General features: G+C 41.2%; 4 protein-coding genes across 11 annotated transcripts; 2 read left to right on the forward strand and 2 right to left on the reverse strand.

Annotated features, from left to right (window-relative positions):
- The first annotated feature begins 2,477 nt into the window (after window positions 1–2,477).
- tmem150c (transmembrane protein 150C) lies at window positions 2,478–6,567 on the forward strand. 3 transcript variants are annotated; one of them, XM_030342068.1, is made up of 8 exons: window positions 2,478–2,857; window positions 3,245–3,346; window positions 3,700–3,753; window positions 3,849–3,878; window positions 3,979–4,046; window positions 4,474–4,601; window positions 4,916–5,093; window positions 5,612–6,567. In XM_030342068.1, exons 2-8 carry the CDS (start codon window positions 3,273–3,275, stop codon window positions 5,848–5,850), a joined length of 771 nt encoding a protein of 256 aa, XP_030197928.1. In that variant the 5' UTR covers window positions 2,478–2,857; window positions 3,245–3,272; the 3' UTR covers window positions 5,851–6,567. The 3 variants fall into 3 exon arrangements, with proteins under 3 accessions (XP_030197928.1, XP_030197926.1, XP_030197927.1); XM_030342066.1 differs by having other exon boundaries at window positions 2,479–3,047; XM_030342067.1 differs by having other exon boundaries at window positions 2,479–2,862.
- enoph1 (enolase-phosphatase 1) lies at window positions 6,316–11,285 on the reverse strand. 4 transcript variants are annotated; one of them, XM_030342061.1, is made up of 7 exons: window positions 11,120–11,285; window positions 10,938–11,026; window positions 10,187–10,288; window positions 9,442–9,644; window positions 8,915–9,047; window positions 8,240–8,363; window positions 6,316–7,247 (listed from the first exon to the last, which is right to left on the reverse strand). In XM_030342061.1, the coding sequence occupies exons 2-7, from the start codon at window positions 11,019–11,021 to the stop codon at window positions 7,108–7,110; spliced, it is 786 nt and encodes a 261-aa protein (XP_030197921.1). In that variant the 5' UTR covers window positions 11,022–11,026; window positions 11,120–11,285; the 3' UTR covers window positions 6,316–7,107. The 4 variants fall into 4 exon arrangements, with proteins under 4 accessions (XP_030197921.1, XP_030197923.1, XP_030197924.1 ...); XM_030342063.1 differs by having other exon boundaries at window positions 10,938–11,036; window positions 11,120–11,264; XM_030342064.1 differs by having other exon boundaries at window positions 10,938–11,036; window positions 11,124–11,250.
- A 137-nt stretch (window positions 11,286–11,422) lies between these two features.
- LOC115532341 (heterogeneous nuclear ribonucleoprotein D0) lies at window positions 11,423–19,727 on the forward strand. Of its 3 annotated transcripts, XR_003974018.1 has the most exons (10): window positions 11,423–11,851; window positions 12,075–12,247; window positions 13,049–13,217; window positions 14,206–14,367; window positions 14,704–14,835; window positions 17,078–17,174; window positions 17,437–17,598; window positions 17,701–17,800; window positions 18,217–18,318; window positions 19,247–19,727. XR_003974018.1 is itself a non-coding variant. In XM_030342060.1 (9 exons), the coding sequence occupies exons 1-8, from the start codon at window positions 11,849–11,851 to the stop codon at window positions 17,766–17,768; spliced, it is 966 nt and encodes a 321-aa protein (XP_030197920.1). In that variant the 5' UTR covers window positions 11,423–11,848; the 3' UTR covers window positions 17,769–17,800; window positions 19,247–19,727. The 3 variants fall into 3 exon arrangements, 1 of the variants encoding a protein (XP_030197920.1); XR_003974019.1 differs by having other exon boundaries at window positions 11,423–12,247; XM_030342060.1 differs by lacking the exon at window positions 18,217–18,318.
- si:ch73-234b20.5 (vesicle-associated membrane protein 8) lies at window positions 19,335–21,945 on the reverse strand. Its single transcript, XM_030342069.1, has 3 exons — window positions 21,672–21,945; window positions 20,320–20,490; window positions 19,335–20,185 (listed from the first exon to the last, which is right to left on the reverse strand). Exons 1-3 carry the CDS (start codon window positions 21,672–21,674, stop codon window positions 20,048–20,050), a joined length of 312 nt encoding a protein of 103 aa, XP_030197929.1. The 5' UTR covers window positions 21,675–21,945; the 3' UTR covers window positions 19,335–20,047.
- Between the last annotated feature and the right edge of the window lie 2,449 nt (window positions 21,946–24,394).

Here is a 24,394-nt window from a genome sequence, read left to right on the forward strand (position 1 = left end):
TGTTGACCGTGGACCTATGTTCCTAGAAGATCAAGCTACTCTAATTATCTATTAACCTTAGGGGGGCCCAAACCTCTTTACCTAGTGCCCCATATACACTAATACCGCCCTGTTCATGGCAATGCTGGCCAGGTCGTCACCTTGTTATGTTTTCCCAGAGGCGTCGTCAGCCCCTTTTTACTGGGGCACGTGCCCCAGTAAAAGTCTCCAGTGCCCCAGTAAAATTCCATTGATCATTATTAAATTCATCTGCAGAAGCGCCGCTCTCGCTATGGAATCGGCAGGATTCATCAAGTGCATCTCCTGCTGCCTCTGGAGTCTTCAGTCGAGCCTGCCTCTTACCAGCCAATCAAAAAACGAAAGGGGCTACATAAAAGCCAATCAGAAAATACCCCTACTGTATCTGGGTAAGATTTAACGCAACAACCAATGAAAAAAATCTGTTATTTACGGATTCGTCCACGTGACTCTTCTGAATGTTTCAGTGGTAAAGTGTGTAAAGTATGACCAAGTGTTTCTTTCTGTTCAATAGTCTAGATAGAACTTTATCAATCCCCTGTAGGAGAAATTTGTTAATAAAACAATAATGGTAAAAAAAATAAGGAATCTCCCACTTCCGGCTTCCATGAAAGAGAACCATACTAATTCACACAATAGCGTTGATGCAAATCTAGCATTAAAGGTTAATTTAAGGAAGTTCTCTCCAGTCACGCTGAAACTAGTTTGCTAGTAGTAGCGCTTTAATTTGCAGCATAAGAGAATTCTGAGAAATCTGAATGCTGACAAAATTCTCAGAATTCTGACACTGCAATTTATTTGCACGCTATGACTAGTGAACTACTTTAAAAAAAAAAACTTGACACTGCGACCAGGCGACAAATGACTGGGGAGAACCTTCTTAAATGAACCTTTAATGCTGGATTTAATTATCAGAATTCGGATTTTATCCAAGTATTCTGACTTTATTATCAGAATGCTGAATTTTATCTCACAATTCAGAGTTAATTAGCCTATTCGATTTCTGAATTAAAAACATTTCCACAAATATGCTCATGTTCGTGACTGCTATACAAAACCATTTATAGTGCATCTATTTTTCTGCTGGGTAGTGATAGTCGCCCTAAATGCAGCTTTAATTTGGGCTCTGATTCTGAATAAATGCCGCTGCTGAACTGTGTGAATAAATAAAGGGAACTGAAATCTAAAGAAGACGTGTGGTTTTGATGTACCGTGAATTCCAGCTGAAAGTGGAACATTGCTGCCATCAGGGGAAATTAATGTAACCTAGGCATATTGTAAGCAGCTTTCAATTCCTTGTTTTTTTGTTGATCATGTTTCGTTGGAAACCACGGGAGCTGGAAACAGCCCAGAGTAAGTCATCTCCTTTTTTAACGTTACAACAAATTCACAACTTGTTTGACACAAACAATGACAACTTGATTGCTGTTAAAGAATGTTGCCCATATAATTAGCACCAGTTTTTCAATACTGAGCGTCTGTAGCCTGTAGTTTTATAGCACACACACACACACACACACACACACACACACACACACACCATGCGTGCACGCACACACGCGGAAAATGAATAATGAATGAAAAATTGTCTGTATTCAAAACTTGAAGTTTTAGTGGACAAAAACTTCCTTAACACAAAAAAGGAAATTATGGATATACAGGGTGTTTTTAACATACTGGATCAAACAATGTTCCCAACACTGACACAGATAATTCAGATCATTGCACTCACAATTCCTGTAAACAGTTGTAGTTGTGAGCGATCTTTCAGTGTGTCGAGAAGGCTCCACACCTGGCTTAGGTCCACCATGGGGCAAGGAAGGCTTCACCAACTTTCTCTTTTGTCCATTGAAAAGGAGCAACTATGCAAAGTGAGTCAAAGCCACGTTATTGACCGCTTTGCCACCATGAAGGCGCGGCGATACAGCTTAATAGTGAAAAAATTATCATTTAAAAAGGCTCTATGCAGTAGTGTATGGCCTTATTTAGTTTAATTTAAGAGCTTTGATGGTTCTATAACATTTTCCAGGTTGATTGGTGGCAATGAGCCACCTCACCTTAAGTCAGAAATTCTATTAGTTTTAAACCTTGTTTCTTGCCTTTTTAGTACATGTCGTTCTGGCAAGATTATGCTGTTTCCACACAGCTTCTAAATAAATATAGATGTGTAGACTTCTCCTGATAAAGAGGTGAAGGTCATAAAGAGACTTTTTGTTTATTTGTCAGTTACCTTATTTGTAAATCTTTGAGATGTGTATGTGTTGAAATAAATATAATTGTACGGTACTCATGAATCCATCTTTGCGTCTTTACCTTTACCAGTGCTTTAATATAGCCTACAGTATGACAGTGACAATGATTTTGAAGCTCGTACATAACCTTCTGTATCCATCTATTTCATATTGTGCACACGTAAAAAAAAAAATGTTGGCAGTTGGGGGCCTGTGCCCCAGTAAAACTCTAGGTCTAGCAACGCCCCTGTGTTTTCCCCTGAACGTTTCTACGTTGGATGAATTTGTATTTAGTTCGAGGAGCAAATAAAACGGACCCATTTGCCTTATTCAATGTAAGACCAAACCAGTGCGCTGTCGTCAGTTTGCAAGTAGCGAACAGGAGTTTGAGCTCTGTAGCTGTTAGCTGGAATTGATCCCCTTCGACTGCGTAAACCCTCGACCAGAAAACCGGAAGCTGAAACGAACTACATATAATTTGGAATAGCGCTAACAGACAATTCTACAAACATGAAGACGACCTGCTAACGTGACGGATAAATAAATAGATAGAAAATAACAATATTAAACGAGAATAATTGCCTACGGGATGACGAGAAAGTTTGACGGTAAGGTAATGTATCCATCTTTCTATCCACCTATAACATTCCAGTCACTCATCTCTCACTCTGACAAAATAATACAAAGATACGTTTTAATTGATCGCTCTTCACTGACCAAATGTGGGCCGAGGAATTGTGTCGAAGCTTCTCTCACTTGAAAACCTCCCGCGTTGAATAACAAAGGTTCTTTTATCAGGTAAGACAGCCTGCTTGATGTTATTTCTCTTCATAGGCTTCGTGAGAGCTGACTAATAGCTATTACTCTCCAGTGACCAGGTTGTTTTAGGCCAGGAATTGACTTCCCAGAATTGAGTTTAGCTTTCACTTTCAGGTAACACGTCTATTATCCTGCCATTACATGTCACTGTACAAACTGCTTGTGGGTTTTGTCAGTTTCGTTAGTCAGCTGTGAGGAGGCAAGATGAGGAGCTGGAGCTTGTGGGCATTTCTTCCCATATGCTTTTCATTATGCACCGCCATTGGACTCATACTTGTGTAAGTAACCCTTTACATTCGGACAGACCCCCTACATTTATAAAGACACTCACACACACACACACACACACACACACACACACACACACACACACACACACACACACACACACACACACACACACACACACACACACACACATACTCATACACACTCATACACACTCATACACACTCATACACACTCATACACACTCATACACACTCACGCAAAGACACACTCACACCTACTCCTGCATAAAATCATTATTTTTATTATATATTTACAAATAGCCCCTACTTGGAAACTTCTCCTGTTTCGAGGGTGGAATGATGAATTTCTCATGTGCAACTATGTACTTATATTGCTATAGGTATTTCATCGCTCGACAATATGACACCATAACCTCTTTGGGTTGGCAGAGCAGGTAAGGGCTAAACACGTAAAGGCACCTCAAATCATACTGTATCTTGGCCTTGCAGTTCTTTTTAACCATTTGTTTACAATACTTTTATTTTGTAGTAATAATCAGAGATCTCCACCGTATATAAGGTAAGAACTTAAGGGGCTTTAGTCTAGCTTGAGAATAATTTAATAAAGGTGTCCTACCATATTCATTGAATATGGTATTCAATGCATATTATTTTCTCAGTATCGCAGGCAATCAACCTCCCGCTAGCTGTGTCTTCAGTCAAGTTATGAATATGGCAGCTTTTATGGGTAAAGTGGTCATTTATATGTTTATATTGTATATGAATAAAATGAATACATTACATTAAATTACTATTCAATATATATTAATATTTGTATCATAATAATATAATCATTTATAATACTAGTCAATTCAATATATTAGTGTCCTGTTACAGGTTTACTACACAACTATGTATTGTGTGATGAAATACCTTTATAAGACAGTATGAAACTACAGTAGGGTTAGGGTTAGGATGAATGTGTGTAAAGTAAGTTCCATTGTAGCCTATGGCTATACTGTTCCAGAACTATGTTTCATCTTAAATTCAAGATGTTACAGGTTGTTACATTGCTTATTACATGTGTAATAAAACTAACGAGGACACTGTATAATCAAAAATGTAACCACATTTCAACTCTTTCATGTAAAAAGCTTTATTTTTTCCCGGTTTAGGATTCCTCATTGGATTCCTCAGATACCTCCAGCTGAAGCCCAAAGTACGCAAGCCTTGGCTGAACATAGCCAGCCTGATCACCTTCTCTTTGGCCTCCTTTGGGATGACACTAGTGGGCAACTTCCAGGTAACATAGCGGCCTCCATACTACAAGGCAGATCTAAGACATTGTTTTATTAATGTTCTGTAACAGTACGTTTACAGCTCTATCAAGGCTCAACATGAACCAAGAGTAGAACATTGTGGCCAGGAATGAAGGGGTTAATCTGGGTTAGTCAGGGAGGGAACCTTTTCATCACACCTTTGTTCAACAATGCCGTAAGCATTTAACTACAAAGAGAGTAAGAGGCAATCAAACGTCTTTGTTCAAGACCATACCTTCAATAGAGAGAGCCACATGTTGACTGTGTGGCTCCTCACCCCGACCTCCTCTTGATGCAGTGGTCCAATGACGAGGACGTTCACAACGCTGGCACCGGCCTGAGCTTTGGCCTGGGCACGGTGTTCTGCTGGCTGCAGTCCATCGCCACCCTCAGACTCAACCTGAGGAACGAGGGAAGACGCTTGGGCATCATTCGCTTCGTGCTGTCGGCGGCCATCACCCTGAGCATGCTGCTCTGTATCCTATTTACTATTGGGTCATTTTGAATATGCCTTATGTCTGGTTATGTGACTCAACTTAAAGGCCCCCTATGGGTCTATGCAGCAAGAATGTATGATAGATCAACCTTACAGCTGGTAAAGGCCACTCTGTGGCCTGGTTGGTCCTTAATTCATCATAAATCTGGGTAGACACACTTGCACTTATGATGTCACAAACGAGAAAATGAAATGGCGGGTAATGGCTATCAACATCACACTTAGTGATTTAAATATGGGCGATTTAAAGGGGACCCGTCAAGCTTGGCAATGTTTTACCAGAAGAGAGTACTGCTTCATTCACCTGTGAAAAAACCTTCTCTACAACATGTACCCAGTTCTACGCATTATAAATCCGGGAAAAGTTTGCCCATTGACGTCGTTCGTCTGATTTGAAGAATTAAAAATCCATGACCAATTACCGAATCCATTACCGATGCTCTATTATGACACTCATCCCATTTTTGCCCGGTTGCTCCTAAACGTTACATGTGACAGACTTCTCCCTCATGTTGCGGGGTCATCATCTCCACGGGGCGCGAACGCAGTGGTGCCTGGTCATGTTCCTGCTGGCCTTCATCGGCACGTTATCTGTGGAGTTCCGCCACTTCAACTTCGATGTCGTCTGCATGGAGCACCAAGAGCCGCCCGTCACCCTGTCGGACAGGTTCTCTGTGGTGTCGGAGAATCACCCCGGTACCACGATGCAAACACAGGATCACCCTGGCTACTTTTGAGTCCAATAAGAGAGAACTAGTTTGTGGTATGTTCAAATCATCTGGCGTATCACAACTCAAGCATACTATTTTTTTATGTAGACTGTTTGGTCTACATTATGGGTTTTACGATCAAATGGCGCATAGCGTAACCCTTCATTAATAATGGTCACTCCTACTAGATGTATATATTTTTTCTACTTTTCATGTATATTTTATTATTCTTTGCTTATATTTTGGGGTCCCACAGTTACCACAGCACACAAACTAAATACCTCTTGCTGTCTAGATGTAGATTCAAAGTTAAACCGCAACCTTCAAGGTAATGTCCTAACTAAAGACCAGGTTCAAGAAAGCATATTCCAGACTTATGCATCATCTTTATGTAGGCCATGGTGGGCAATTCCACATTTACTCCGAGACTTTAGTGTATGTTTTATTATCCAACATGAGCACAATTGTTTTGCCAATGCAACAATACAGAACTTCAGTATACAATTCATTTATTGGAAGGTTTCGTCAAATCATGTATGGTCAGGATTTAGACGTCGGGTACAGAACCATTACATTAGGGCGAATCTTAGGCAGATATCACTGTCATATATCAAGTAGCACATTTAAATACATTTTGAAGTGTGTGCGCTTTTATTTTGTTGGGTGCATCTGTTTTCTCATCAGTATCAGAAGAAAATGCAATGCCGTTTGCGTAACTGGATTAAAATATTTCTTAAGAGGTTATTCATGGACAACATTCCTTACAACGCATTCAAACACGTTTATAGGACACGACAACTGTACATGAGTGGAAGAGAAACGGGAATTACAAAAAAACGCTAGACAAACACTTGGTGGTACAAACATACTCAGCTTCTGCTGTGTGACGGGAGGTGACCCCTCCTGAAGAAGCCATCATACTGGTGTATATTTAGAACAGTTGGCACGCTGTGGGCATTCACTATAGGTTGGTTGGTTATCAACGGCTTTAATCTACTCACAATTTATTTATTTTTTTACTTCTACTAAACACATGGCACAAGAGGGTATTGCGGACCCGGGGTCCATTTTCTTTCTTAACTCTGAGGTTAAGAATTCGGTGCTCATACATTTAAATAGGACGATCATGTAAAAAGAAAAAGAAAAAAATCCTTAGAGATGGGTTCCAGGCGTGGCTAGTAGTCCCCTTGGTTTGATCTTGACTGTCACTGAGTACGAGAGAGAGAGAGAGAGAGGTTAGCGGTCGTGGAGACCGAGCCTCTCTCTCCCTCCCAGGGGTCAGTGTTAAACGCTCCCCGGGACTTGGAGCTGGTTGAAGGAAGTGACGAGTGTGTAGAGGCCCCGCTCCTCCTCGCTCAGCTCCAGGTTCCCCGGCCTCACCACCACCACCACGTTCATCCCTGCGTCTTCCGCCGCCTTTGCTTCTGCACCCAGGGAAAAACGAGGTCAGACGTTAAACACACAGTAATGACTATGCATGGGCCAACGATGGACATCAGTGGTATTGGCCAAAATATGGAATACTAAAATGGCCGATATCGAAGGGGACATTATACCACCAGGTATGGGTGTGATTAGCCGTTACAAGGCGCTTTGAAAAATCGGCCTCTTCTGATATCACAAGTGGGAGTGTCCAACTAGATGTGTGCTGGATAGATCAGTCTACCAGCCTACCCAGTGGACTGTAGCAAACGTTGCTTATCTATCCAGCAAACATCTTACTGAACACTCCCACTTGTGATGACAGATTTTCAAAACGGCAAAGTCATTAGTGTCCACTCAGATGTATGCACGGACTGACTTACTGGCTGCAGATTACCAGTTGTTTCAGTCTATAAATCCAGCCCTTCTGGCTGCTGGACACCTCTACATAGTGATATCACAAAGGGATAACTATTTTGATGAGACTATACATTATATGCATGTCATGTATCGGCCCAATTTGGCTTATGAATCTCAGTATGGGCTAAGAAACTAGGGTATCGGTCCATCCCTAAAGTGTTACTTAGTAAAGAGTAAGAAACTGCTTGTTTGAGAAAGACCTCAGCTGTGGCAGGATTTAAAGCCAACAGTGGACTTAAAATGTGCACTCTGGGCATCTTTTTTCTGCTGCCGTCATCGCTTTTTATTTTGAAACTTGATTTCCTCCCTAGAACAAATTGATTTAGGAGAGAGGAATACAAATCCCCCTGGGTTATTTGAGCCGTTGACGTCGTGTGTACATTTTCGTACTTTTTTCGGGTGGAATCTAGGATGTATCCGTTCATACTTAAAACATTTTGAAAAAAAGAAAAACCACTACACTGTGTAGGTTTAATAACGCCTGAACAAAAAGGCAGAGTCACTCACAAGTGATAAATGAACAGATTATCTGGTAAATAAAGTTTACAGAGAGAGCTAAAACACTGGCCCCCACCTCTAGAGACGTCCGTCAAGAATGTGATTTCTTCAGGCGGGCAACCAATCCGTTCAGCGATCCTCTCGTAGCTTTTACCCTCCACCTTGAGTCCGATGTTCGTATCAAAGTGGCCATCGAAAAGCTGCCATGGGAAGAAGAACATCAACAGATAAAAAACTGAGAACACATTGTATTCATTAAAGAAAACAGAGACCCAGCTCTTCCAAGGAATTCAACTGACTGGTGCACTTTTTGTTTGGATTTAACCTCTTATGCATAACGAAAATCCTTTTAACTAAAAAGTAGGTCATTCGTATAGCACTTTTTTTGGCAGTCAACGTAATTTTTATCATATGGTTTTAGTGTTCTCAGCCTACCCCAAATTCACCCAAAAACGCAACGCAAGCGTAGCTTAATTCCATGCACTTCCCAATCACAATGATGCCATCTTCACATCCGTCATTATATAAAAACGCGCTATATAATGTCATTATAATTCACATTGATTATCTTCCTCGACTCTTTGGCTTAGCGCATCTTATCAATGATCTATGTCAATGCAAGGTGTAGATGTTCATGACCTTGTGAAATATATGCACAATCTGAACATAAACGCTTGTCTATATGCAGCGCTCCTCTTCATGAATGGAATGACTGTGTCGGGTGTATGGCTCGTGCTGCAAGCCGACTTACATCTAAAACATCTCCTTCCACAGAGTATCCAAACAGAAGCTTCTGGGCCTCCACGCTTCCAGAGGAGTAGATGTACACCTTCAGGCCGTGTCTCCTCCAACTTCTAATAGACGGAACTACATCCTGATACATTCTGTTGGTAACGACACACACGAACAAAACCCTACGGTTACACCATCGGAACTCACCAGGATTCATGCAAATTCATGCATGAATTTTAAATACCGCCGTCCTGACAGAAAGCAGAAGCAAAAATTGCAGCACATATATACATAAACAGATGCAAAGCTCTGAACTCCACAACAAACACAGAGTCACAAAATCATTCATATTTAGAGATCTGTGAATTAAATAATCTGTTAAAATAACAACTTCTCCAGTGTATCGAAAAATAACTTTACTCCCCTCCCCCCCATATGTTTATACACAAACTAGATGAAGCAGCTTTAAGTGCAATTTGCCTCCACAACAAGCAAGTTTTGTGTCTGTGTAAAAAATCAATGCAAACCTCTGGCTCTTCTACTTACTCGCCTTTGATTCTCCCTGCAGAGTAAGCCGCCCGCCACATGTGACCCTGGAACTGCTTGAGCGCCGTGGTCTTCCTGTCAGCCGCCATCTGCCACAGGACGTTTTCCATCACCTCGTGGATGGCCTTCTCCTCGTCCGTGTGCACCGTCTGGTCAAGCACGTGCACGGGACACGCCCGGTTCTGCCGGAGGTCCTCCTCCAGCTAACGTGAGGAAAGGCTTTACTTTTAGCATAGTATTATTCTTAGCATTTTGAAAAAGTGGTCGCACTGCACTTGAACTTTTGGGTAGCTACTCCAGTTCAGATGCGTGGCTTAAATGTTTTCCGCCATTAATCCCCTGTTTTAATGGCTTAAATGGCTTAATGTAAATTGAATGCATTTGCTTTTACTGGTTACAGCTGCGGTTCCTGCATTCAATACAGAAATAAAGGGTTAAAATGCTAGTTTGAAGGAGTGAATATTGTAGAGTTAAAATGGTGGAGTATAGCATTGACACTGCAAGGGATGGGAGCGTCCCACTTGGGTCGCCCTATGATAAGAATGTATGGAATTTCAGAAAGATATGTACAAAAGATCAACTGTTCAATGGAGAAAGAATTAAGAACATCCATGTGTGTTGAAGTTTACAGATTTTGAAATGACTAATTCTTATTAATATTATGAATTATTAATGTCCAACCTCCATTAGCCATGGTAGCTGGTGAATAGTTAATATGACTTGCCCGTCTCTCCAACAACTCTACCTGTTTCTTTAGAAGATGAACATCCTGTTTGCACTCATCTTCTTCCCAGTGGGTTGACAGATAATCTTCAAGTTGATCTCTGATGTATGGAAATAAGATATCCTGCAAGTACAAACATGCAGTTGTTTGATTTGATCGATTTTTTGGAAGCATTTTATCTTATCTCAGAAACCATATAAAAACGACGACCTCCAGAGCATGAATGCCCTGGCCAGCTTGTAACGGCTTCGCCCACTTCTGCACAGTGGCAAGTCTTAAGATGCATAATACATTTATCCAACATACATTTTTTAAAAACATTTAGCGTTTCTTAATTTCCATTATATAATGCTTTCTCAAGCTTGTGGAAGTGCTTCAATATTACCCCATAGACAGGTTCCTCTAAATTCAGACTTTGAATTTGTTTGCAGATGATAGCTCTCGGCCTGACAGTCATTGTTCCATTAGCCTTTTATTAACCAGTATTTGTACTGTGCAGAACAATGCGCCTCTTCTTTGCAGATCGACCCTTTCGGTATGGAAACTGCCATTGGCATGCCCATGCTTTAACCGTACACTAATGTCTCCCTATGTATACATATAGTATTATTATTAAGGACAGTACTAGCAAGAGCTTAACGTCATTCAAAAGCAGCGTGCATGCATGGTGGCACTCTGCAAAAACGTGGGATACAATGGAAACTACAGGTCCCCCACTGTGGGTTAACAAGGCCCCCCGGGCAATGTGATCGTCACAAAAATAGAAACTTACCTTAACAAAGGTTATCGGTGTTGTTGTCCCCTCAATATCCAGCAACAGTGCTGTGGTATTTGCTGGAATCGCCACAGTGGCCATGTTTTCTGAAAGAATCTGCAGCTAGTTAGCTTAGCTGACGCTAGCCTGGGCGTCAAAACGTTAGCCTGTAATGACAAGACGAGGGTGAAAGCGCGTACCAACCGAACCGTGCTCACAGCGAAGCCCGTCCTGCGGTGTTCCTAATGGTATTAAGGCCTATCTATGGATATAGCATTGCAGCTAGTCGGCACAGGCTGGGACCTGACTGCAGACACCACACAGAGAATGGGTGCGTCTGTGACGGTGAGATAGGCGGACTTCAACTGTGCAAGGGGGGGGGTCAACTGTCATCTGAATAAGTGTTTCACCCTCAGCTCACCTCAGTGAAACACTCCGGGGTGCTGCAGGCGTTAAGGCCAGGGTATTGTGTAATTTAGAGTCACGCCTCAGAAAGTATTTTATGCAGTTGTACAACAGTGTCGGTCAAATTTGCCAGAGATTCATTTATTTTATTAGTTGATATATATACCTATCTGGATAACTTTGTTTGAAATCATCCCAATCCCATCTAAATACAATTTAGAAGGGAGGCATCTAGGACATATTTTGCAAAATAATGTGGAGCATAATTGTAATATATAATAATAATAATAATTGATAAATACTTATTAATTATACTTATGATATGACTATAAGCAAAACACATAAGTGACAATTGCTGATAGTCGGTTTTTTAAGAAAGTAATTCGCATTTTTAAGCGAATGTCTGAAAATACAAAGGATTGTACCCCTGAACCACCAGGGGGCGGTGACGGACCTGAAAGTTTAGAATCATCAACTGACGGCAGCTGAGGAAGAGGAGAGAAGAGGAAAACCTTACGGATAATATGGTAGTTGAGTTCCAGTTTCCTAATTATATTAAATATCAGCTTCTAAATAAGAAAACCTATTTTTAACAGCTCCGTCTTTTAAACGTACAAAACCATTAACCGACAACCGCAGCATATTGTCAGGTCCCTAATTTTGCTAACTTGAGCCACAAGGAGCGACAGTCTTTATTAGTCGTTATCCTAAATAACAGAGGCGGTTCTTCATCACCGAGGACAACCACAGCCTGTCATGTCGGAGGACCTTGAATTCGGAGATGACCCGACCATGATGACCATGGAGGAAGATGGAGAGGCGAGCAACGACGAAGCAATGTCTGCCACGGCTGACAGTGGCCTAGCAGGGGCCGAGTCCGAGGGATCAAAAATTGATGCCAGCAAAAACGAAGAGGACCAAGGGTAAGGAAACTAGACGTCATGTTAGACATGTTAACCTGAGAGCCATATCTTATCTTAACGTTCAACTATATGTCGACTCATTCATGTAAGAAATGTTAGTACCGGCTTAGAGCAATGTCATATCTAAACACTCAGAGGAATACGGCTATGTCCACTGAAATGCGAGTGTGCCGGTATTATGAACGAAGGATGGTGTAACAGTCTGCACTCACACAATGTTGAAATATGCGAAAACTATAAGGGGCAATTGAAGGAAGGTGGTTGATTGTTTAAGTGTCTTATTTTAATGAAAACAGTAAATTGTAATCCTTCCAACGGTTTTTTTAATGCCACCTGTGGTGACAACAAAAACGCGCTACCATGACGATGTCAATCATCACACATGTCAAGCATCAATTGTTATTACCTGAACATTTTTCATGAGTAGACTTGCACATGTCTTATAATACGAATATGCCTATTCAACATGCAATGTCAATCATATAGATTTTGGTTTCCTCCCAGCTCGGCATAATGGAATAAGGAAATGTAGGGAGGAAATTTAACTGTATATCCATTAATAATATTATTCCCTTTACCCTGTGTCTATTTTCCTCAACTACATTTATATTCCCTGTTGCAGTTCAAACTTTTTGGACAATTCCCAAGCTTAGTTTTCCATTGAATGTTTTTAGTTTCTTCTCCCTTTGCAAGCACAGTGGTTCAGAATGAAAAGCCTCCAATTCAAACCAACATCCAACACCGCCATCATCCCTCCCTCTCCACCAGTTCATCCTCATGCATCGATTCTTATCTCCACAGGAAGATGTTTGTGGGGGGGCTGAGCTGGGACACCACCAAGAAAGACCTGAAGGATTACTTCTCCAAGTTCGGAGAGGTGGTGGACTGCACTCTGAAGCTGGACCCTATGACCGGCCGCTCCAGGGGCTTCGGCTTCGTGCTGTTCAAGGAGGCGGACAGTGTTGACAAGGTGAATGGGGGGCTTCACTCCTGCGTCATGCATATCTTTTTACATTGACTCTTCACATTTAGTCCTTTTGACGAGGCTTTTATCCCAAAGCGACTTCCCGGTGAGGCTCAGAACGAACATAGCATGGATTCAGTCACTTGTACTACTACTCTTGGTGGTGCATGTTGAAAAGAGGGTTATGAAAAGAGGAGTATTTGTAGCAATCAGAAACAATAAGGTCTATTTTTTTTTATTAGTTGCAGGTAGGGCTGGGTAAAAATATCGATTCAACAACGCACTGCAATTTATTTGTTCTCGATTCAGATTTTTTTTGAATCAATTATTTCCATTAAAAAAAGAAGAAGCATACTCAGTCATTGTAATCTACATGCAAGTTTGCGTAAATGTACATGCCCTTTCACATTTGTCCATGTTATGATTATTACTTTAATGCTGCAAGTTTAGCTCAGGAACAATTCCATACAAAGTTGTATTCCCCTTTTGCTAGTTAAAGCACAATCAAATGGTTAATTCATTTTGAAATGGTTCATTCTAAATAATATTTAGGTTTTGTCATCTGCACGTATTATTGAATCGATCGGATCAATATCAAATCGAATCGATATCGAATCAAGACCTAAAGAATCAAATTGAATTGAATTGTGAGGTACCTGGCAATACCAAGCCCTAGTTATAGGGCATATTACGAGTTTGGGGACATTCCAACTGTTCTAATATTCAGTCATATTTACGACTATGTATCCAATGCAACTTGCATGTCATTACCTGTTATTGAGGAGCAGGTAGGGGTCTTCTTGCTCAAGGGATCGCACCCAGGTCCTATCCTGCCTAGGGATAGCCTAGGACACTGTCTAGGGATAGCCTGTGTTAACAAGTGCGCTATCCATTTGTTGTTACATATGTGAATGTGAGTTTTTTTACACAAATGGACAGATTTCGAGTGTGTGACTGTGTGTTGACTAAATAACCGGTGCGTCTTGCTGTTCAGGTGGTCACACAGAAGGATCATAAACTTAACGGGAAGGTGATCGACCCCAAGAAGGCCAAAGCCATGAAGAGCAAGGAGCCGATCAGGAAGGTCTTTGTGGGCGGTCTCTCTCCCGACACCCCAGAGGAGAAACTCAGGGAGTACTTTGGTGCTTTTGGAGAGGTAGGCCTAGATATACACAGGGATATCTTTAATATACATCATGTTTTATCATGGCTGTATCCCATTAGCAGGCTAATCATGAGTTCTCTAATGTGTCTTTTGATGGTAGTGCATTTTCCCAGAATGCACTGCAGGATAGAAAGTTGTATAACGCAGGGAAAGGAATGCAGTATTAAAGGGCCTCTAGGCTACCACATGGTGTTAGGTTGATTAGCCATTTAAAGCCACTTCAAAGGTGTTAGGCCTTATTTGAAAACGTATTTGTTCTCATCAATCCCGTCGTTAAGGAACACCCCCTGCCTCTGAAGGGTTGCTGTGGTTGTAACATCTAAACAGGTGGAGGCCGTAGAGCTGCCGATGGAGAACAAGACCAACAAGCGGAGAGGTTTCTGCTTCATCACGTTCAAAGAGGAGGAGACGGTGAAGCAGATCATGGAGAAGAAGTACCACAACATCGGCCTCAGCAAGGTGCACCAGCTCTCCTTACGCTCCTCCTTAAGTCAGTCAGTGCGTTTACAAGGGACAGCTAGATCGGATTAAGCCTTATACCGATTTTGCTACTCGAACAGACCGTGTCAATTATCCGAACGTACACGGCCTTTAAGAGATCGGATAATGGCCGGAGCATGGCTGAATCCGCTACCCTAGTTGGTGCTTTTGCCCTTTCAACAAGTGGTTATAGAGCCACTTCCGGTTTACCTCTACGTCCCAGCAACAACAAACTCAGGCGGCATTCGAGAAAGATGTTTTCAGCAGACAGCTGTCAATTCACTTCGGGTCCATGTCATTTCTCTGACGCTCCGTTGTTCCGACCTCTCAGTCGTATGCGGACTCCTCTGGCGGTGGAGCAGCGGGAGGAGTCCAGCCGGAGGAGTCCGCATACGACCGAGAGGTCAGAACAATGGAGCGTTGGAGAAATGACATGGACCCGAAGTGAACTGACAGCTGTCCCGCATACGGCAACAATCCCTTTCTCCTCCATGTAGCGTTTCAATCTGGACTTCAGAGAGTCAAAGCCAAAGTTCCTTTCCCCCAATTCCTTCTCCACCATGGCCGAGATAACCCCCACTACTAGTCTTTGTTGTGGAAGTTCCAGAGAGTTGGAGAACCCGACTCTTTAAGATTCATAATATCAGAGAATATCCCCGTCAGTTCTGTCGCGGCGCAATGAATGAATAAAGATCGTATACACGTCAGAAGAAAAAAACGTTTATTTTGACAGATATTGCCGAAGTTAGTGCTTTTGTATTTATTTTTTAATATTGACGAAGTTAGTGCTTTACAACCTTGTTGATGACCAACGTTTAGGAAAACATGAACTTTTATTTCAGCCTTGGGTGAAATCGAAGCGTAGTGTGTACTGGATGCATGTTGATGATGATACACTTCTTATAGGGGATAACGGCATGAAACCGGCTTCCATCTTCTGCGTCACCTTTTTAAATAAATCGCCGTTTCTCGTTTCCCGACGGCGACAACCATAAACATATAAAAAAAATAATTAAATATTGATATTTATAAAGAAATACGAATTGTTGATACGTCTATGGCGACAACAACATGACTACCGTCTCCTTCTACTTCCGGCTCACGTCCCCCGGCCGCAAGATCTCGAGCATGCGCAGAACGCGAAATCCCATACAAGATACGATGCGGGTTTACATGCAGGCAGAGATCGGACTATGATCGAGTTATCTAGGTGTTCTTATCCGATCTCGCTTGTCCGTTCATGTACCGATTTTGGTCAGAAGTACATCGGGTCAAGGTGTTTACATACATTTTAAAAGTCTGGTTGAGGCCTTTTTCGAGTGTCATGGACCTTTGTGCCTTTCTAATGGGTTTAAGTGAAGATCGACAGGACAGAAGGTTGAAGAGAGGGAAATTACATGTAGTATAGGATTTGCAAATTAAGAAACAAACTTGGGTCGCACTAAAAGGAAGGTTGTACATGGTTTGTGCACCTTGCAGCGGGTTGTCAAGGGCTGTGGATGCTCTTTGGTTATCTTTCTTTCGTCTTCTTAAAACCCATCTGTTCACTTTTTAAATGCGTTGTCGGAAAGCTTTTACTCTCCCTCCCTCACTTTTATTGTAAATGATATCCATGCTGCTTGATCTTTTTTTTGCTGTACTGTTTTTCCGTATTTTGATATGTACTATAAAGAAAGGTATTGTTTTTAGTGATTATTATCTGAACAAGGGGTTGGGGACACAGCCTTAAAATAATACTGAAGGGTAATTTGCGTAAACGATATTCATGATGATATTAATACTGCCCAATCATTTATTGGAAGTTGCAGTAGCATTTATTAGTGCAAATAGGGGCAACATAAATCAAAAAAATAAACATAAAGTAGTTCTAATGGTGTCATTAGAATTTAAATGACATTAGAACTGTCATTAAAAATAACTCCATCGTCAGAGGCTGACGGCCTGCTCTTGCCTTCAGGCTGCTTGTTTCATTCTGGGGACCAGAAAGCTGAAGGCTATTTGCATGCTTGAGTAATATGCATTGCAAATGCATCAACACGTGATCATGCCGCTAAAACTTTAATATCATGATGAGCCACTTTTATCTTATGTACAAAGTTATGCCGGTATTATTGTGAACGAAATGATATGGGACAGAAAAAAACAGCATTCATCAACGTTGGGTACTTTCTATTTGAATGATGGGTTGTAACCTGGGTGGTGTTCTTGTTCACTTGTTCAGTGTGAGATCAAGGTGGCGATGTCAAAGGAGCAGTACCAGCAGCAGCAGCACTGGGGGGGCCGAGGGGGCTACGGCTCCCGACCTCGGGGAAGAGGGGGTCAGTAAATCTACCGCCCACTGTAAACCATGACTAAAACCAGATTCATCGCTTCAAATTGCATTTTTCACTCATTTCTGGTTGTTTTTCCTCTCTATAACAATTGCCTTCATATGTTAGACCAGTGATCAAGCAACAGTTTTTCCTTAAGGATTAGTGTATTCAAAGCTGTTATTTCCACTATACTATAGTAAAGGTCAAATGATTATGTGCCTCAGGCTTCAGGCATCGATTCCTCTTCTAGCAGTGCCTCTCTTTACAGGACCCAGTCAACACTGGGACCAGGACTACGACAACTATGGCAACCAAGGGTACGGAAACTACGGTAACTACGGCTACAACAATCAGGGCTACGGCGGCTACGGCGGAGGATACGACTACTCGGGCTACAACAACTACTACGGCGGATACGGTGACTACGACAGTAAGTCGTGCTTCTGGAACCGAGAGGGAGACGGAAAAATCTGGTAATTTTTTTTGCGCCAACGGAAATGTTGTCAACGTCTTTTACAAAATGTCCGTTCAGATCCGGAGGGCGGATACGGCAAGTCGCCGCGACGAGGCGGCCACCAGAACAGCTACAAACCGTATTAACGCCACGGCACGGCCACACCTGTTCCAAGAAGGTACGTGCCATCCCCACGGCCGTACCGCCAACCCCTCCCAGTCATAGTCGTGTCTGTTTGACGGAAACACGTCATGTTTATATTTGTCGTACGGTAAAACATTAACGTGTTATCTTTGCCGTTTTGATTAATTCATTTTCTGCCTGTGTTTTTTCTTCTCCGCACCCTCATGTGCTTGACAACTAGTTTTTAACATAGCCGGCCTTCTGCTGCTGTCGTTGTGCATCTTTGTGTTGTCTTTCTTTTAACTGTAGAGTTAACAGGTAACGTACTGCTACTACTACTACTACTACTACTACAGTAAAATGGATGCCAAAAGCCCAAAAAAAGTTAAGGATGGAAAAAGAATGACAGAAAGAGCTCCCAGAAGTGTGTTTTGTCTCCTAACTCTCACATACCTTGTTTGTACCTGCCAGCGGACATTCCTTGCAGGCGAACCAGCTCCACCCCCAGATACTCTGTGCCCGCTCAGTGCGGACGGGGTACGAGAGGCATAGGCTCTCGAATGCCGCCATTTGGTATGGTCCTCCTACACCCTGTATCCGCATTTCTAAACTGAAATCACAAATAATGATTTTTGTTTTTCTTTTAATTCTGGGGGGAGGGGAGAAACCCCCCCACCAGTTTGACGTTGTCATTTCTTTTCAGTTTGAGCTGTTGTATTTTATTTATTTTATTGTATGTAAATGTAAAAAAAAAAAGAATTAAGTAATCGTATGTAATTGTTAATTTTTTTGCAGGCCTTGTACTGCCAATCCCTTCCCCCAGATGTAATGGTTAACTATATAACTGATTTGCTTTTCTAGACGTACAGCATTCTTTGGACTTTCCAGTTGCTTTTTCTTAATTCAAAACAATGTATTCCTAATGGTATCTTTTTTTAAATGCTTGCTTTCTCTATTTAGCGCCACTTGTAGCAGTAATAGCCTGTAGTCCATGAGCTAAAACCTGGTCGGTACATGGACGTGTACACGAAGCCTTGGTTCATGTAATTGTACCTGTATTTGTCATTTTGCTTTGTGTTACTGACAGGAAAGAGGAAAAGACTCGCTCTCTTTTAAACCTTGTTAATGTCCCTCTCTAACAAATTCTCTTTTTTTTAATATATGTAAAACACGGACGAATCTAGAAAGTACCGCTACATCTGCAGAAATTTGCATGTAATGTTTTTTATAAATGTGTATCTTTTTTAGTAAATAAGTACTTCAATTGAGTACTCTGGCCTCCTTTGACAACTACCATTTTGTACGCTGGGATTTCTAGCTTATGGACTAACTATGGTGGTTTAAAATCTTAAAACGTGTTCTAAGAGTGGTCCTCAGTTTCTCCTCTATGATTATTGACCTTGATAAATACAGGGGGTTCCTATGGTTTGTGGCTGAGGCCCTGCTTGTCTGACGTTCATCCCCGGCCTGAAGGCATCTCTGTTTGTTTTTATTTTTCCAGGCTTCAAGATGGCGGTAGAAGAAGAATCTGCGCGGGGGGGCAACGGATGGCGTGTGGTGTTGAGGAGGCACAAGAATCCAGTCAGAGGTTTTCAGTCCATTGTTTTTAATTCAGAGGTGGTCCTCCAATCACATCATTTTATCACTATCCTTATTTTATTCTATTCGTCAAAGATTTGACTTTTTTGCTGGGTTTTTGTGCGCAAAAAACAGGATTACTAAGAAAGACACCACTTTCCTTTTCAAGTGATCAACTTTTTGCATCAACCAGTTCTTAATGGCAGTATGTACTGGATAAGCTAAGCCAATAAGATATTATTGATTTTTGTGCTGGGAAACATTCAATCAGTTACCTGCCATCGTAGTCCTCATTGTAGTTATAATAATATATACATTGTTACAGATTTAAGCAGTATTTGTTTACTTATATACAGTGGAATGGACACAAACATAACACGTGGAATAATAAAAAATAAATACAACATTCTGGGGTTGTGTCCTTTTGGATCACTATGTTGCACCAAAGATCGAGTATTGGAGTGTGAAGTTAGTTCATGGAGTACAGTAATGCCCACTTTTATACATAGCTCTGAGGTCAGACAGCAGTTCGACCTTTCATCTTTGATATGCTTACATTAAAAAAGATCACAGTCCTTACAGTTTCAAATACTTGTCCATCACAAGTTGTACAAATATCTTCGTTATTGGTGTGATGAGTCTTGATGTTCTTTCAGAACTATGCTTGAGCTAATTAAGCCTTTGGTGAATTAGTTTCTTTGAAAAAAATCAAAAGAAGCTACTGCTATATAGTTTTGGTGGCAAAGAGAATGATGAGGATTAAAATGATTAGCACGATCACTCCGATTATAATCATCATCTTTATGTTTTTCCACCAGTACTTTCTGGCGACGCGAGTGGACGTCCTCTGAAAAGTGTCCGCCTGCAAACGAAAACAAATATAACGTCATAATTGTCAGTGAAAGACTCTTTATTAATTGAATTCCTCGTGAGTTCTATTGGTCAAAACACTGTGACTTTAAAGTACACAGCCTTCGTCAATACTCCAATACTCACAGTTGCTTGCAGGTCCTCGGTTTTATCCATCAAGTCGTCTAATCTGTCCCCCCTCTCCAACACTTTGTCGATGTTGTCTTTCAGGATAACTTTGACCTCGTTCACCTGACCCTGCACCTGTTCCATCTTAGAGGAGGAGACAGCGGCTGGGGCCTGAGGCTCGTAATTAGCCTGAAATAATGCAGAGGTAAAACCAAAGGAGAGAATAGAGTTCAAGCCCTTGGTATTGAACAACCTCTGCACCCTCACACTGCTTGGGTGTGCACTTTTTTGTCATTTTTTCCTTCACGTATTTTTTTTTTGTTTAATATATTTTTATTAACAATATGCCAAAATGGACATGAAGAAATTTAACTTTTTTCTTTTTTTTTGTTTCCAACTTTTGACAATCGTATATAAAACATTTCCTTCACGTGTTTTTGAAGGCTGATGAGCCATTAAAGGCAGCTTTAACGTTTTCCCTACACAATGACAAGTGGGACTGTGCAACCAGATTAAGTGGGTGAATATCTCTGGCGTCACTGATAGGTAACGGCACTCATCATCCCAGCTGGTGGTAAAATAGGAGCCCTTTAAGAGTTAATGTTATGATAGGATGTGTCCATTGACGTGCTCCGAATTGATTGGCTGATTTTATCATTCAAGTGATGCAATTTAGTCAATCCAATGACGTGATTCAGAAAAATGGCAGTTTAAACTTGATGTTTTTTATTGAGCAGCTAGCTCTGTTTTTCTTGCTCTGTTTTTTCTTGTGTTGTTTTGTAAACCATTTTCGTTATTTTCATCTGTTAAGCACTTTTGTAGCTTTGTGCTAACTTGCTATAGAACAGGGGTGACCAACACATTGCCCGCGGGCACCAGGACAATATGAGGTGTCCGCAGGCCTGTTCTAAAATAGCACAACTCATTCTTGAACAACTCTTTCCCACCTTTTTTAAGTCATTGTTGATAATTATTGTGAGAAATCATTAACATGATCAGTGTCTTCACATAGATGAGTATCATCGGTTCAAAAAGGTTGGTGACCCCTGCTATAGAACAAAACATATTCATAACTAAACAGATACCCAACAAGCCTTTTTCAACCACCAAATATTGGCAGATTTAGTTTTTTGTGTATCATTTAGACAAGACATATAAGATAAGCCCACATACCTGCCTGTAAATGTATTTCATACAGGCTTACATATAAAGCAACTAAATAGTTCACTCATAAAAGAACATGAGGCATAAAGATAAGAACAGCAATTTGCTTATCATTTGCTTGAGGAAACATGCAGGGACAGGGCAAACAACATTTAAACTTCTATCGCGTTAAAGGAATTACAAAGTATGAACTTCCAAACACTTACCATGGTTAGAGATCCTAAAGAGTCAGAAGGGACCTCCTTCGAACCAAAATAAATCCTCAGAAAGTCGTTTGTCTTGCTCTTGTAAGCATAGTAAACAAATGATTAGGTCTGTGTTCCTGGTGGCTCTGAGTCACATTGTGAGTTCACAGTGTCCACAATTCACCAGGCCCTACCTCTCCTGTTGTTACACATTGATAAACTCATTTTCCATTGGCTCCCAACACTCCAGCCATAATCAGCACAAAGAACTATAAAACGAGAACAGACAACAGTGACTTCTTCTTTTTACCGGCATGCTGGACCAAAAAGTACTTTCAATAAGGAAACGAAACAAACCTCAATATACCCGGTGGCTGTGCCAGTGAAAGCAAACCTTACGAATGATAATGTCTGTTGACTGTTTTCTTATGCGTGTCTATGTCTATTCTATGTACCTCTATTCTATTTCCCCGAAAAGTGGTTCAAACTGATATGGCCGGGCAAAGGCCATTTATTTTCGAGCTGTTTTCTAAGGGAGCTGTCTGAGAGGCAATATAAGAGGGAGTCACCTGCTTTGCTGCAAGCTCATTTATTTCTATGTCCTGTATTTGAATACTGTCTGTGTGTGTGTGTGTGTGTGTGTGTGTGTGTGTGTGTGTGTGTGTGTGTGTGTGTGTGTGTGTGTGTGTGTGTGTGTGTGTGTGTGTGTGTGTGTGTGTGTGTGTGTGTGCACGTTTATGTGCAAGGGCTATAACCAGGAAACAGGATTGTGTATTTGACAGAAATGTGTTGAGTTTATTCAGAATGAGTTTATTCAGACACACCTTCCAAAATAACAGAAACAACTAGTACTGGCTAAAGTATTGTCCGTCTGAAGGTTTAATCAGAGTCATTTCCAGTACATACAAGCCTTAAATCTGTAAGGATATTGTTAACACCTGTCGGACAGAGCTACTTTATACAGTATGGGTTTGTCTTTGCTAGGAGACATATATATGCCTCATGTTCTTTGCTAGGAGACAATTACAATTTTACACATATAAATTGTAATTGATAGTATGTCTCTGTGTGTGTGTGTGTAAGCATGTGTTTGTGTGCGTGTCTGTGTGTGCTTGTGTGTATATATATATATATATGTGTGTGTGTGTGTGTTTTGCATATGACTCAATGGCTCGGCCCCGGATAAGGAGGGAGACCCAGAGCTGGAGTGTTGGTCGTTGGTGTTTTTTTTCATAATGCTTTACCTAAATAAACAAAATAAGTAGTTTATTATAGCTTTAAATAGCTACCTGACTGCTGTGCTGCTTATCCCCAAAAAGTTCCATTCAGGTTATTTCAGAGTTAAATTAATACAAGTGAGTTGTATGCTCACTTGTATTCATTTTACTCTGAAATAACTTGAATGGAACTTTATATATATGGATCTGACTGGGGATAAGATAGGTTCATTCACTTGCGGTGGTAAACAGTATGGTTATGTTTTTAAACTGTTTATTCTCTTGCCAGAAGGACTATCTAGAAGGACTAGGCTACTTTATTTTGAGATGTCCCTGGAATCCCCATGTTTCTTTCAAAATAACCGAACTACCATTGGTGACTAGAATCATTTCATCACTTCTAGACTGAATTGAATTAATGCATTCCATTGTTACCAAATATTGAAATATATATATTTTATAATTTTTTTCCCAAAAATTATATTCGGGGCTAATTAAATAATATCCGGGGTTTAGTTCCGAATAAAACAGCCTAGTGGGGTCTTTCTCAAGATCCTGAATCCACAGGCGCCTGTGGTAGCCTACGTTTTAATCACACCATTATCATTATTGTTATTAGCCTTTTCACTATCCTTACTTCTTCCCTAAAATAATTATATTCCTTTGTGCCAACGTTGCATGTTAATCTATGTCGACGTCATCTATTTCTACCATCCTCATCTATCTTTGGAATCGTTTTGTTTTCGCTTTTTTGTGTGTTCATGAAATTGTTCACCAAACTTCTACCACACACATTGTTGTCTCATCTAACCATTCATTAAAGACACATCTGACTTTTCCCCCTATGAAAACACCAACCCAGACCAATGTGTCCCAACCGAGTGTTTGACCGAGGCAGACGTGATCAAAGGGCTCCACGTGGACATTTGGAACAAATGGGCACCAGGGGGCGCCGTGTAGCGAGGGCCTATACTGTGGCAAGAGAGGACTTATAGCTAGGGGACTTTGTATAATGCGGGGCTTGTGAAGCCCTCTGAGACTTTTACTTTTAACAAGGGGCTATGCATATTACATTGAACCTTGACTGTATAGCGTGTTCAGGGTTCGTTGTCAGGCCTTGATGTCATGAGTCACGTGATCTACCATCTTTAACATTTTCCATTATGTTGTTCTCCTCATTCACAACAAGCAATTCTCAGGTCAATTATCTTTACTTTAAGATTTTTTGCCAAATATTTGCAGACTAATCTTTGTATCAGCCGGGGACTTCAGTTGAGTTCATTTAATTGAATTTATAACCAGACTTTTGTCGGTGTCCTTGTCCAATGAGCCGCCCCGGGTCCAAGGCTCTGATGTTAGGCTACGCTGCAGGTGAGACCCAGGAGTGTATGCCCCTGCCATCCTGCTGACACACAAACCTAACCGCAGGATGAAGGAGCTGTGTTGTGGAGACGACCCGACTCCGGGACAAGGGTGGGCTACATGCCTCGAACATATAGGATAAACCTCTAGGATGGAGCCTCGACC

The sequence above is a fragment of the Gadus morhua genome, chromosome 19 (genome assembly GCF_902167405.1).
Source record: "Gadus morhua chromosome 19, gadMor3.0, whole genome shotgun sequence".
NCBI classification, from domain to species: domain Eukaryota; kingdom Metazoa; phylum Chordata; class Actinopteri; order Gadiformes; family Gadidae; genus Gadus; species Gadus morhua.